The following is a 14,502-nucleotide window of genomic DNA, read 5'->3' as shown; positions in this document are numbered from 1 at the left end:
ATCGGGCCGCTCCGCCCCGCCCCCGCTCCGCCCACTTCCGCTCCGCTCCGCTCGGAGCTCTGGATCCGGAGCTCCGTTTTTTCCCCCCCATAGGCTTGCATTGAAAGCTAAAAAATTATACAAGTTTTTTTCTGTTCAAGTTAGAAACCTCACGTTTGGCACCATGACACCTCATGGGGGTATACACACACACGCCAAGTTTCAAAGCAATCCCATCATCCCCTGATTTTTGGGGAATTTTTGAAAATCGGGCACCCCATTCACACACCCCTTTCCATAGCTCCGTCAATTTGCACGTTAGAAACCTCAAACACGCCACCATGAAAGCTTATCCAGGGATACATACGCACGCCGAGACTCAAGGCAGTCCCATCATCCCCTGATTTTTGGGGAATTTATGAAAATTCAACACCCCTTTCCATAGCTCCGTCAATTTTGCAAGTTAAAAAAAAACCTCAAACTCACCACCATGACAGCTTATCCAGGGATACATACGCACGCCGAGACTCAAGGCAATCCCATCATCCCCTGTTTTTTGGCGGGGCTTAAACCTGCAAAATTTGGAACTTCCAAAACTCCAAGTGAGCACAGGAAGGACTTCTCCCCTGAGTCAAAGCCACACACACACAACATCCCTGCGAGGTGGGCAGGGGAGGAGGGAGGGAAGGCAGGCAGGCATGCAGCTGGCATTTCTGGGGGCATAAGGAAGTGAGCCAAGGATAAGCCAGTAATGCATATAAAATGGAATAAATCAATAAATAAACAAAGGAGGGGTGGAATTAAAAGCAGCAGTGTTGCTCAATAAACAGCAAGAAGATTTTTTTAAAAAAGGCTATATCTGTCTTTTACCAGCAATAGGGGGACGTGCCCGGGGGAGGGGGAAGCAGCTGCCAGTTCAACTCAAGACAGCCACCAACAGCTGTGAGATTAAGAAGTAAACGCTCACTTCAACTCATAACAGGCATCGCTCCACCACTAAGAAGTAAACGCTCACTTCGACTCATAATAGGCATTGCTCCACCGTTTTACTCCCTTTGGAAGGCTCTAATGGCCTTCCAGTGCAGGAGAGAGTGGGGGCACGTCCACGATGAGATGCCCCAGGGGAGCTCATCCCCTTGCACCACATCTTTTCAGTTGTTCCCCAAAGTTAGGGTGGGTAGCAGTGCTGTGTTTCTATCTCTTATTCTTGGCTTAGTATATGATTTCAGGTTGTGTTTGTGCATTTGGTGGGGCTATTGTGTTAAAAAACACTGGGAAAAGCCCGTTCAGATGAAGAAAGAGAAGTTTCCCAGAATCCCAAGTTACCCGTTTTGCCTATGCCCTCCTCTAACTTTGGGATCATCATGACCGGGAGCTGACTCTGCCCCTCAGCCCTTTGAAAAAGGTATTTTTCCCGCCGATTTTTTAAAAACTTCTAGCGCGCGACCCGCACGACGCAGAAAGTTGAGAGTAGTCTCAAAATGACCCCCATCCACGACTCTCTGTGCACAAGAATTTTCAGAACGATAGCTTAAAAACCAACCCAGTTATGCCCGAGTCTTTCCCTCAATGCAATCCTATGGGCGAAAAGCCGAAAACGCCGTTTGAGCCGTGCGGTTGACCCGATTTTCAAAAAAATATAGCACGCGACCCGCACGACGCAGAGAGGTGAGAGTGGTCTCAAAATGACCCCCATCCACGACTCTCTGAGCACAAGAATTTCCAGAACGATAGCTTCAAAAAGAACGTAGTTATCCGCGATTATTTGTCGCAATGCAATCCTATGGCGAAATGTTTTCAAGATGGCGACTGGAGCGCTCCGCCTGAACTAGGAGCTCTGAAAAATGGTCGCTTCTCTTCGCCTTGCTTCTAGGGGTCCGCGGTCCGCTCCTACTCCGCCTCTGGGTAAGGCGGAGCAGGCCAATCCGCTACTGCTTCTACACTCCTAATCGGAGCGGATCACACCCCTAATATGAATGCTTCTTGGGGTAATGGCTAAGTATTAGAGCTTTTCCTCACCTTTTCTCCTCACTCCTCCTCATCCACATTCCCCTTTCCTTCCTTCCCCCTTCCCTTACTCTTCCCCTTCCTATTCTTTTAAGGGGCTGTTTTACGACCAAGGCCTTACGTGTTAGTTTTAGTGATTGCAATAAAGTTGCTTTGGTCCCTAAATGTGTGTCTGTGGTTTATTCCCGTGAACATCTGGCTCGTCCCGGTTGTGGACCCGGCAGGGAGGTGGGCAACTCGGGAGTTCAGGACGTTTGGTCCAGGAGCCTACCCTGCAGGGTTGTCAGGTGGACCCTGACTTCCTTTACAGGAAGTATGTTTTTTTCTGACACCGAACAGGTTTTAGGGGTGGCTGGCTCCGCCGTGTAACACTGACAGAGCAGAGCTGATTTCCTCATACTGTGGAGAATGGCAACAATGCACTTTCCTCCCATGCTTGTTAAAATGGGGGCCTGGTCATAGCCATCCCCACTATGATAGGATGCATTATATTTCTATTTAAGTTATTGTAATACTTTCTAAATTGGTATCCATACATATAAATTGCTAGATGTGCATCTTATGCAAATCTGTGTCCTCTTTTGTTATCCTTTTGGGTGATCCATAATTAGCCACCCTACATGCCTTGCATGTGCAGTGTGAAATATTTCATGTGATTTTAGCTTTACTGGAATTACTGGGAAATTCCTAACCCACAATGTGATACAGGATATATTCTTATAAAATACCAAGTGAAGAGGAACTGAAAATGCTTAATGATACATAATTAAGAACTTGGAGATCTAAACAAGTAAGAATAGTCCAGGGATCCCCAACACAACACCTCCTATAGCTCCTGGAAAGGGGTCCCCAAAGTGATGCCATGGGCACCTGAAAATTTCCCATTTTAAAAAAAAAAATGTACATGGATTTGTATGAAATGCATACAACTTTCTAGCAATTATATATAGACTTCAGCAAAAGTGGACCAACTATCCAAATAAGAATCCATTTGAATGTGGTGTCTATGTGCGACCCATTATTCAAATATTGAATGAGGGGTGGTAGGGTCTGTTTTGGGGGGAATGTCACCCACCCCTGAGCTAGATGGACCAACGGTGTGACTCAGTCTAAGGCAGGTTCCTACCATCTATAGTGACACTGTCTTCAGCATTCCGTGGTGGCACCTGTGCTATAGACCCTCCTCCCATGCAGATGACACCCATCAAGCCATCTGTCTTAGAATTTTGAGATGCCTAGTTAAAGAAATTCTCTTCTACCATGACTTCTTCAGTGGCTTTGAAGTGCACTGATTTTCATATGTTGCTGTTGTTTTTAAACGCATTGGCTTTTGACATTCTACTTTTTTAAAAAAAAAACTTAGATGTATAGTTTCTGTTGATACATAGGAACATAAGAAGAGCCATTCTACATCAGACCAAGGGTCCATCTAGTCCAGCATTCTGTTCACCCTGGCCAACCAGCTGTCAATCAGGGACCCACAAGCAGGACATGGGTAAAATTGCACCCTCCCAGCCATCTTCCCCAGCAACTGGTGCACAGAGGCTTTCTGCCTCTGACCCTGGAGGTGGCGCATTGCCACCATTGATAGACTTCCTCTCCAGGAATTTATCCCGTCCTCTTTTAAAGCTGTCCAAATTGGTGACCGATCACAACATCTTGTGGTGGCAAATGCTATAGCTGACCTGTGCTACGTCACTTCGTGGTGTCACCGTAAGAAAGTAAAATATGTTGGGCAGAGAAGCACCGAAGTACATGGAGGGTGGGTGAAATTTTGTCTCACATGTTCAGTTTTTGAAAGAGAAAATGATGGGGTTGGGGCAGGGGGGGTAAGATATTTGTTGGGGGACATTTTCCAGCCCTTGCCCACCTCTGTGGTGCTGCCTGTATGCTTTGAGGATCTTTCCAGGTGAAAAGCAGGCAATACATAAATATAAATGGATCCTGACCCTCAGAGGCCACGGAGGCCCAGTTCTCTACTGCACATCACTGCAACAGTTTGACTTGCAACATTTCATTCTACAGGGACTTTTTTCTCAACAGGGCAAAGCCCTCCACATCAATCACACCAGCTGTGTTTTCCTAATGCAGCAGAAAACATCTGAGCCTATTAAGGCCCCACAGCAATGCCACAAGCCAAGTGGCCCTGTTTTCCTGTCCACCTTGCAGGTAGAAAAGCAGCAAATAAATTTTGGCCTCTGAGTACAACACATCATGTGCACCTTGCAGAGTATGAAAGAAAGGTTGCGGGGCTGCATGCTGAGCATAAAAGGGAAGTTCTTACGCATTGCCTTTCATAGACGATTGTTCTAAGCTCCCCTCCACTGACTAGCGCATACATTTCCTTTCTGGTTTCTGTAGCTGGTTAGTGAAAAGCCATGGACAGTGGTGAGTACTGATCTCTCTTCCCCCCCCTCTCTCTCTTATTTGCTCCTACAGGGATGAGTTTGAGCCAAAGGTCAGCCCCTGGACAAGTTTTTAATGTCAAACCTCTGTCTTGGGAAGTAGTCCCACTGAGACGGCATCTCTGGCAACCTGCAGAGTAAAATCCCTTTACTGTTGAATAACGGCACCCTTCTGCTCAGACACTCATCTGGGAACAGGGGTTGGGCTTCCAGGTTAAGAGGATCAGATTTAAGCCCCAGTTCCTCTCCTTTTTCCGATAGTGATACTCCGCTCCTGTTACAGCTGTTGGGAGAACCGCAGTTTTTAAATTACAAGGCAGAGGAAAGGACTTTAATGTGGTGTTATCATCAGAACTTTGTTCTCTGTTAAAAGGAGAAACTTCATCCCACAGTTTCACTTGAGAGATGTGGTTAATTTCTAAAATAAGACGTATTGGAAGTCAAGCTTGCCTGGGAGCAAAACTCTGCCCAGGAAGCCCTCAACCCCCTACAACCTCTAGTGTACAGAATGGCACAGTTACTCCATGATAAGTGAAGCTCTTTTTAAATGAATATTTGACAAGTTTTGTGGCTGAACCTGCCATTGACAATAGGATCTAGGGCTCAATTTTGACTGGGAAAACAAGTATAGATGTTGGTAGCAATATATGTGGTTGAATTTAAGTTTAGTCATATTTAGAGTAGACCCAGTGATGGGATTTAAGTTGGTCATGACTTCTTCCATTGATTTCAATGGGTCTGTTCTAGGACTAAATGTTGATCCAACTCTTGAGTTTTAAATATCTTGTAGATAAGCAAATAAATTTAATGAATTGCAAGGAGGACAGCGGAATAAGGTATTCAAAAGGACCTGGGTAAACTGCTTTGGATAAAAATATTCAGAGCTAAATCTTGCTTGAAAAGTACATTTGGAGCTTTGGCATTCGTATTGGTTTTCAATTGCATTCTGAGCACAATTCTAAGAATTGTTTTGAATATATATAAAGGCAGCTTTGAGCTTTAGAAAACACCCCCTTATACTGGTACAAGTCCCTGATCACAGGCTCTGTGTATCACTATTACTAACATAAGATCTCTTGATGAAACAAATTTTGTGTGAAAAGCTTAGCCAAAAGATATTGGTCTTTATGACATCCCAAAATGACAGTGCTGAGAGCTTCTCTTTGCTTTCTGATACAAAGGCTTGTAATGTGTTGTGTCTTTCTCTCCTCTAGGTAAACAGTTAAAAGTGGCCATCCTTTGGAATCTTCCTTTCCTTTTCAAGGTATGAAGCTAACAAAAAAAAAACCACTTGCATTCTCCACTGTCCTTTTATTTGTCACCACTGTTGCTGAGGGGAGAAAGGGGGTCTATATATACCCCCTCTCCCCGTGTTTCCTCCTTCCAATCTTCCTTTTCAAAAGCTGGGAAGAGTGGGGCAAAGGTGCCCTGGGGGGGGGGAGGGTATGGGACAAATGGGGCATTCAACCCAGATGTTAGCTTTCTAGGAGGTTCTGAGAATCTAATGTTCTTATATCTAAACAGACATATGGGCATGGTGCAACAACAAACCACATTTTGCCACCACCTCTGGACTAGGGTTGGCCTTGCATACTGTGGACTCTTATTCTCATTCTCATTCTCATTCTCATTCTCTCTCTCTCTCTCTCTCTCTCTCTCTCTCTCTCTCACACACACACACACACACACACACACACACACACACACACGGAAAAGTGCTGAGGTCCCTCCTTCCTTTCTCTCTGAGCGATGCTTCTTCAGGTACACCCACAGGATGTGGTAGAAGCCCTCGCTCACTGAGCCCACCACAAGGGTTTCATCATTAACCTTACATGTCTAAGACATGTACGTGTGTGTGTGTGTGTGTGTGTGTGTGTGTGTGTGTGTGAGAGAGAGAGAGAGAGAGAGAGAGAGAGAGAGATGGCCAGTAGCCCCAAACCCATGAGTGGTCTTTCACTGTCCTCACCTGTGCCTCCTCCACCCCACCTTGTCACTGCTAAGAATCTCTGTTAACCATGATCCCTTCCCTGTTTCTCTCCCACTGTTTCTGCAACAACACCCCACTCCCTTCCTCCTATCCCGGAGATCTCTGTTACTTTCTCCTAGCCTGCTCCTACTGACGCTGTCCCTTTTCTCCCACCACTGCCCATCCACACCCAAATCCTCAACCAAACCTTGTGTCAAACTCATCCAGATCCGTGGGGCATTCCTCCCTTCCATTGGATAAGGGCAGAGGCATCATACTTTGAACTCCTCTGCAGGGCAAGACTTCCCAGACAATTTGCATCCCTGCGGTGTGGTTTTCATTGTCCGAAGTTTCCTAGTGTAAAATGAAGTGCACATATTTGCTTTCTTTGTGATGATGCAAGGGATCATGAGGCATGCTGTGGCCACTTGTGAGTTTGGAATGGCCCTATTTCAGGAGGGGCAGTAGTGTCATATAACACATTTTAACCTATTTGAAGTGGAACAAAAGTTATTTCTTTTTTTATTTCTTAAAAAAGTGAATTCTTAAATGTGAGCTTAAGAGAGTGGCTCAGTTCAGGCATCATGCCAAACCATGATTCAGAAAGTTTCATGATGGGTTGGTGCGATGTCTGAATTGACAAACCATGGATTGGGAGAGGCTTGCAAACCATAGTAAGTAGGATTTTTCATGACTTGCTTGAAAAGCAAAACCACTGTGTTTTCTCACCTGTAAACATATTCACAGGTAGGCATTCCACTTGCAGGTAATTTTCTCACTTCTCCTTTAGCTAACAAGGCAACATTCTTTATGATTTTACTCCAGACATTGGGTTGGATCCAGGCTTAGTCAGAATAGACACTGAAATCAATGGGATATAAGTTAATTATGAACATGTTAAGTCCCATTGATTTCAATGGATTTATTTATTTATTTATTTAAAATATTTATATCCCGCCCTATATCACTAAGATCTCAGGGTGGCGTACAGATAAAAATATACAGTAAAAACAATAAATATACACAGTTAAAAACAAATTAAACCATGATCCAAGTTAAAACAATATATAATTTAACAGCAATAGATACAGTTAAAACAATTAAAACAATGTGCCAGTGAGTTTAACCATCAAAGGCTTTGTTAAAAAGCCATGTTTTTACTTAGCGTCGAAATGCAAACTTTAAACTTGAGAAGGAAGCCTCTTTTGTCTATGGTGACAACCTCAAAAAGAAACAAAACTCTTGCATAAGATGTATGTTATGTGAGCCGGGTGTGGTGGGATTCCCCATTTGTATGTCACGTGAACCCAAAGGTGGGGATTTTGAATCTTTAACCTATGAATCTGGAAATCATGGTAGATGCTCCATAAAGATAGACTCTTTTTCTGGTTTACATTGAAATTGCTTTCTGAAGTTGGTATTCTGGACATAATTTTTGCCCTACAATTGCTGGAAAACTTGATTCCTAGAACCCTGTGCCTGCAACTTTATCTTTGTCCCATCAATGGGGATTACGCTTTATGAGGGCATTTTCTATTTTGTTCTTCTACATGGGCAAAAGATTATTGTTTAAAAGCTGTTCAAATATTATTGGGTGGGTTCGCATGATCACCACAGCCCAGTATGGCTTATCTTAGCCACAGTTTGTTGTGGTGCATACAGGCGACCATTTTGAATATTCAATGGTTTATTGTGGCATACAAATCCAGGCAGCAGGGGTTGTTTGAGGGTTTGGATGACATGACCAGCTGTGGCCAGGGTTGGAATATGCAGCTGGCCGCCAGTGGGTGCCACTACTCATTGTGGCTTAAATAAACCACAGTGGGCTGCAGGGATCAGCAACGAAGAGCCTCTGGGGAAACTCTTGATAGACACCATGTGGACTGCAAAGGCAAGAGGGGCATGTGGAATAACAATTGTGATGACCATGGGATTGGGTACATTGATGGGTGTGAAAATAGGGCTGTCTACCACCTTCCAAATCCACGTCATCTCAAAATACCCCTGAAGTAAAGCTCATTGCTAACTAGAACCCTAAGAGATTATTTCCTTCCTGTAGCGAGTATTAATACAGCAGGGGACAGGGACATCACATGGATATTACCTCAATGCTTCCAGAAAGCCATTTGCAATCCTTCATACTTCCTTTGTGCTTCTCCCTTCAAGATGTTTTTTACTGAGTAGAAGGATCCTTAAGCCACCTCCAGAGGAGATCCTAGAAGCTTCACTCACTAGCTAGAATGTAACCTTGAGTTGAGACATAGCTTTTATGATTTCCATCTTCATGAACGATGATCAGCTACACTAGCCTTCCCCAACCTGGAGCCCTCCAGAAGTATTAGGCTACAATTCCCATCATCCCCAACAAGCATGGTCCATGGTGGTGATTGTAATCCAAAACATCTTGAGGGGACAAGTTTGGGGAAGGCTGATCTACACATTTGGATTCTGGACTAAACAGGAAAGTATACTCAGGCTATAAGACCCATTGAACACAATGGGATTTATTCTGAGTATATAATCACACTGTAAAAATGCCTTCAGTGTTGCTTTATTCATTCATTCATTCATTCATTCATTCAAATATTTGTATCCTGCCCTATATCGTTGGGATTTCAGGGCAATGTACAGATAAAATCAATTCAAACAATATAAAACAGTAAACAATGTACACAGCTAAAATTTATATTAAACTGTTAATAAGCTAAAACCAATAGAAAATTTAAAAGCAATAGAAACAATTAAACTATGTGCATCTTTTAGGCAAATTTAACCCTTAAAGGCTTTGATAAAAAGCAATATTTTAACTTGGTGCTGAAACGAGGCCAATGTTGACCCCAGTTCAACAGCCCAGTATGGCTTGGAGGGGCGTTCCACACCCTGGGTGCCATAACAGAGAAAGCCCTCTCCCATGTCCCACCATAGCATATGTCTCGCATTGGTGGGATGCAGAGGAGGGCTCTTCCAACAGATCTCAAATCTCAGGCAAGCTTTAAAGGCTGAATAAATCCCTGTCCTGAATAAATCTTGTTCTGTGGTTTTCTTCACAGAGAATAGAATCTGAGGGCCAAACTAGGTGCAACATTATTGACATCTTGTGTGGCTGATTCTCTTGCTAAATAGCCATCCTAGGGAAAGTAAGCTGGATTGGGAACTGAGCAGGGGTGTGGGGGGAGGTTAGGGGGATTTAATACTCCACATCCCATCATCCCAACCTGGATTACACAGCCCCAAACGCTATTTGCATCGGGAGGGGTGGGGAGCTTCCAATTGCCATTGGCACAAATGGGAGCTTTTCTTTTAAAATAAATAATTACAGGTGTGCTCCCCTCCGTCTGGATTGGGATCACAGTGAGGGGAATAGGTCACACCCTCTATCTCCAGGGTCCCCATACCTGCTATTTACTTTTTTAAAGACCTTCACAAATTGCTAATTGCATAAATGGCATCTCACCTTTTTTTGCCCCCCTGACTGTGACCCAGTTCACAGGATCAAAACAGCCCACAGTGGGTTGTGGCATATATCAGTCTAGTTTTGAATATTCAAATCCAGCTGCAGCTTGTCATGACGTCCAAACCCAGGGACTATAGGTTATGGGAGGGTTAAAGAACCCTCCCACAACCCACAGTCTGTTGTTGGGTTATACGAGGGTTGTTTAACCCTCATAAAATCCAGAGTCCCTGGGTTCCGACAACACAACAAGCTACGGCCATGTCTTCACTATTCAAAATAGCCACCTGCTTGCACTGCAACCCACCATGGCTTAAATAAGCTATGGTGGGCTGTTTGATTGTGTGAACCAGTAGGGGTGTGCACTCCGCCCTGGAATTATCTGGTAACTGCAAACATCCACAGAGCATTCGATCTTCCAGAGCAGAGATTGGCCGCTTCCAAACCCATTGATTAATATCAGAATGGAGACATGCCCAATCGTAGCTCTAAAGTCTCTGGAATTATCCTGCTGTCTCTCTCTCTCTCTCTCTCTCTCTCTCTCTCTCTCTCTGTGTGTGTGTGTGTGTGTGTGTGTGTGTGTGTGTGTGTGTGTGTGTGTGTGTGTGTCTAAAGTGAATATCTCCATATTTGGAAGACGGTGAGTGGGGGGATATTGATATTGACATCTGTGTCTAATCAATTAGGAATAGCCACAGCGCTGTCACTGACCATGTTCTCCTCCAAACGCAGTGTTTTGGGGAGTGGGAAACACTAACTGGCTGCTGTTTCTGGCCATGGGATGTAGAGGGATAGAGGGAGCGCATCTCTGCTCAGACTCATAGAAGTCAATCATCCGTATTTCCACAGTGTGAAAGTGCTGCTGGGTTGGCTGCCAGGCATAGTGAGTAAGAAAGCTTCTACACCTGAGTCGGGCAAAGGCAGGCTTTTTATTCCAGTGGCTGGGCTTCCAGTGTAGGGGGGAGGGGGGCTCTGTCCAATAGATCTGGAGGGCACCAGGTTAGAGAAGGCTAGAGTGGGATTTTTTTTTAAGAAATCCTAAAAAATCAAGGCATGTGTGGATCTGATTCAAACTTGGCATGGCTAAAGCACTCCTTAAGAGCTGCCACATTGCCATGTTTCATCTCTTTATCTGTAAAAATTATGCAGATGGAAGCATTTTTGTTAATTACCATTTAAAAATTCCTAAAAAATCAAAGTATGAACCAATCTGATTCAGACTAAGGCCCTCCTTAAGAGCTATCACTGTACTAAGTTTTATCTCTTTATCTTTAAAAATGAGGGCACTGTAAGCATTTCTGTTTATACCAGTTACCCAAATACTGAACTGTTCTTCAAAGGGTAATTTGACGAGGTGGAGAGAGAGGGGGAGAGAGGCAGAGAATCACTTCTATGGAGCTCCAGATCAAATTTCGAGGCAGAGAAGACCCACTTTGCACACCCCAATGAACCAGCCCTGTGTCTGCTTAAACTGGTTTAACTATCATTCCCTCATCCCAGGGAATGCTGGAACATGTGATTCTATGAGGGAAGGCTAGAGATCTGTAAAAGCACCTTAAAACTATGATTCTGTGGGGGAAGCCACAATAGTTAAACTGAAACAAAACCAAGACAGGTTTGCTGTGTAGATGAGCCCGCGATACTCAAGGACTATGCCACTCTTATCTGAAGATTGGTTCCTGGCTTTTCTTCACTTAGGGCAGCCTTCTCCAACCTGGTGCCCTCCAGATGTATTGAACTACAACTCCCAGCATACCCCAGCCAGCATGACTGGCTGTGGAGATGTTTCCAGCCAACATGTAGAAATTACACGTAGATCGTATGAGATCCTTTTATATCCTTTGATCTCCTTTCCAGTTCTGCATGGGCGGGTATACGACAGCTGACTACAAAGATGCCTACTCCAACGACACCTTTGACTACAGTGACTTTGAGGAGGTCTGCCGGAAGGATGAGATCCGGAGATTCCGTGCTACCTTCTTACCCACCATATACTCGCTTGTGTGCTTTGTGGGCCTGGCCGGCAATGGCCTGGTCATGTTGACCTACATCTACTTCAAGAGGCTCAAGACCATGACTGATATCTACCTACTCAACCTTGCCTTAGCAGACATCCTCTTCCTGCTGACTCTCCCTTTCTGGGCTGTAAGTGCAGCCAAATACTGGGTCTTCAAGGAGTTTGCTTGCAAGGCTGTCCACTGCATCTGCCAGATGAGCTTCTTTAGTGGCATGTTGCTGCTTCTCTCCATCAGCATCGACAGGTATTTCGCCATAGTCCAGGCTCCCTCAGCCCACCGCCTCCGCTCCCAGAGGATGCTTGCCAGCAAGGTCACCTGCCTCTCCATTTGGATACTGGCTTTCATCCTTTCTGTCCCTGAGGCAGTCCACAGGGGCGTGTACGAGTCTGATTCCCAGAAGCCACGCTGTACCCTCAAAACGAACAACTTGCTGGAGTTCAGTACTGCCCTCAGGTTATGTCAGATGCTCTTTGGCTTCTTGGTGCCTCTCCTGGTGATGACCTTCTGCTACTGGATCATCATCAGGACCTTGCTGCAAGCGCGCAGCTTTGAGAAGAACCGAGCCATCAAGGTCCTCATTGCCGTCATGGTGGCCTTTGTCATCTTCCAGCTGCCCTACAATAGCATCATACTTGCTGAGACCATCTCGTCCTTCAACAACACCACTGGCCAATGTGAAGCGATCAAGCGCCTGGATGTAGCCAATGATGTGACATACAGCCTGGCCTGCTTCCGCTGCTGTCTCAACCCCTTCCTGTATGCTTTCATAGGCATCAAGTTCCGTAATGATGTTCTCCGGCTCCTTAAGGACCTGGGCTGCCTCAGCCAAGCACAGCTCTGGCGAATGTCAACATACCGGGAGAACAACAGATGCTCCATTGCCACTGAAACCGAGACCACCACCACTTTCTCCCCATGAGCTGCTTTGAGCAGTAGGGCAGGAATGTTGGGCTGCCAGTGAAACAGATGTCACACGACCATATTCTCCATCGGCCAGCATCAGGAATCAAACCAGGAACCTCTGAATCTCACCAAGCAGGTATGTTGCCAAGTACCGGAAGAGGTCAAAATACCACACCATCCTGTCACCCCTCCAGAAATCAACTCACATAATTGAGATTGTGTGCCATGAAGCAAAGAGAACGGGACTGCACAGAGTTCTTTGCAGCTCTCAAGTCAGTGAACTGAGCCATGAGATGGAGGAAGAAGCAAAACATCCTCCCTCTGCCCTAGAAGAGTGAGCCTGAAAGGTGAATCCAAAGATGCTGACAACATTGATAGGAAGGTGACAAATTCCCACTAGGGGCCTATTTAGACCTCGAATGAATTTGGATAAAGAACTATGAAAATATAAAATGGTGACAATAATTCAGCCTCTTCCACGCACTGAGAAGCAAGCGAGGTGGGAGGTTGGGAAGCAGACAGACAAACTCATCATTGCACTTCTGGATTCTTTCTCCCTCCACGACCCCCACCCACCCACCCGCTCCCCTCCTTGCAGTTTCTTCTTTGATTTTCCTGGCATCCATGTGTCATTTTTACACACGGCCATCTGGCTCAAACGATTTCCCCCAGAAGCCAGGCTAGCCATGTGCCCTTGACGTCGCTCAGATCCACCTCTGCAAACGTGATGCTCGAGAGCAAACAGCGGCAAGGAACTCTAGCAAGAAAAGAATGTGCTGTTAAAATGCAGACGACAAAGCTTGGCTCCTAGACAAAAGCTGCATTTAAACAGGAAAATTGTAAAATATACTTGTTTTGTATACCACAATACGTATATATCTCTGCAGACTTTAGTGCCTTACATCAGGCTTGTTATTACCCGCTCTCCCAGTTGCCTACCTGCCGTGAGCAGCAGAGTTCCCACTGTTGCATTGTTGCACTGCCCAGTGCTTATGGGATTATGAACAATTTTCTCCCCAGAAAGGACTAAAGGCCAAACTAGCTGTGATGTTAATTGCAACCACCATTCTGGGCAACAATCTCTTCACCAAACTGTTATTCGCATTTTGAGGGAAACCTCCACTGGCACCAATAGGAGCAGGCTGGGTTCACGCAACATGGTGAATCATAGAATACCAGAGTTGGAAAGGGCCTACAAGGCCATCGAGTCCAACCCCCTGCTCAATGCAGAAATCCACCTTAAAGCACACCTGACAGATGCTTGTCCAGCTGCCTCTTGAAGGCCTCTAGTGTGGGAGAGCCCACAACTTCCCTAGGTAACTGGTTCCATTGTCGTACTACTCTAACAGTCAGGAAGTTTTTCCTGATGTCCAGCCGGAATCTGGCTTCCTTTAACTTGAGGACGTTATTCCGTGTCCTACACTCTGGGATGATCGAGAAGAGATCCTGGCCCTCCTCTGTGTGACCTTTTTAGTATTTGAAGAGTGCTATCATGTCTCCCCTCAATCTTCTCTTCTCCAGGCTAAACATGCCCAGTTTGGCATGTGAAGCATGGGTTTTTTGTTGAATGAAGGGTTATGGCTGCTCTAACAAACCATGGTTTGTTAGTGTGGCTGGATTCACACAACACAACAGCTGTTGTGATGAAGAGGGAATTTCACCAGATGCATAAAAATGACACCTGCTGAAATTCCCTTTTCTATGCAACTGTTAAAGATACAGGAGCCCTGTCCTCCTTTTCATATGGTCACCCTAACTAGAATGTACAAGATT

The 14,502-nt window shown here is 45.2% G+C and overlaps 1 protein-coding gene across 1 annotated transcript; it reads left to right on the top strand.

The window, feature by feature from the left end:
• The first annotated feature begins 4,364 nt into the window (after positions 1–4,364).
• CCR7 (C-C motif chemokine receptor 7) lies at positions 4,365–13,023 on the top strand. The gene is made up of 3 exons (XM_063137771.1): positions 4,365–4,374; positions 5,606–5,655; positions 11,666–13,023. Exons 1-3 carry the CDS (start codon positions 4,365–4,367, stop codon positions 12,743–12,745), a joined length of 1,140 nt encoding a protein of 379 aa, XP_062993841.1. The 3' UTR covers positions 12,746–13,023.
• The last annotated feature ends 1,479 nt before the right edge of the window (positions 13,024–14,502 follow it).

Source organism: Elgaria multicarinata, chromosome 11 (assembly GCF_023053635.1).
Source record: "Elgaria multicarinata webbii isolate HBS135686 ecotype San Diego chromosome 11, rElgMul1.1.pri, whole genome shotgun sequence".
In the NCBI taxonomy this organism is placed as follows: Eukaryota; Metazoa; Chordata; class Lepidosauria; order Squamata; family Anguidae; genus Elgaria; species Elgaria multicarinata.
The sequence above is the reverse complement of the archived record's forward strand: the minus strand, read 5'-3'. Positions and strand labels throughout refer to the sequence as shown.

Bases quoted from the DNA above. Each gene is read 5' to 3' on its own strand.
- CCR7 (XM_063137771.1), top strand. The intron at 5,656-11,665 runs GTATGAAGCTAA...TCTCCTTTCCAG, and splicing joins ATCTTCCTTTCCTTTTCAAG to TTCTGCATGGGCGGGTATAC.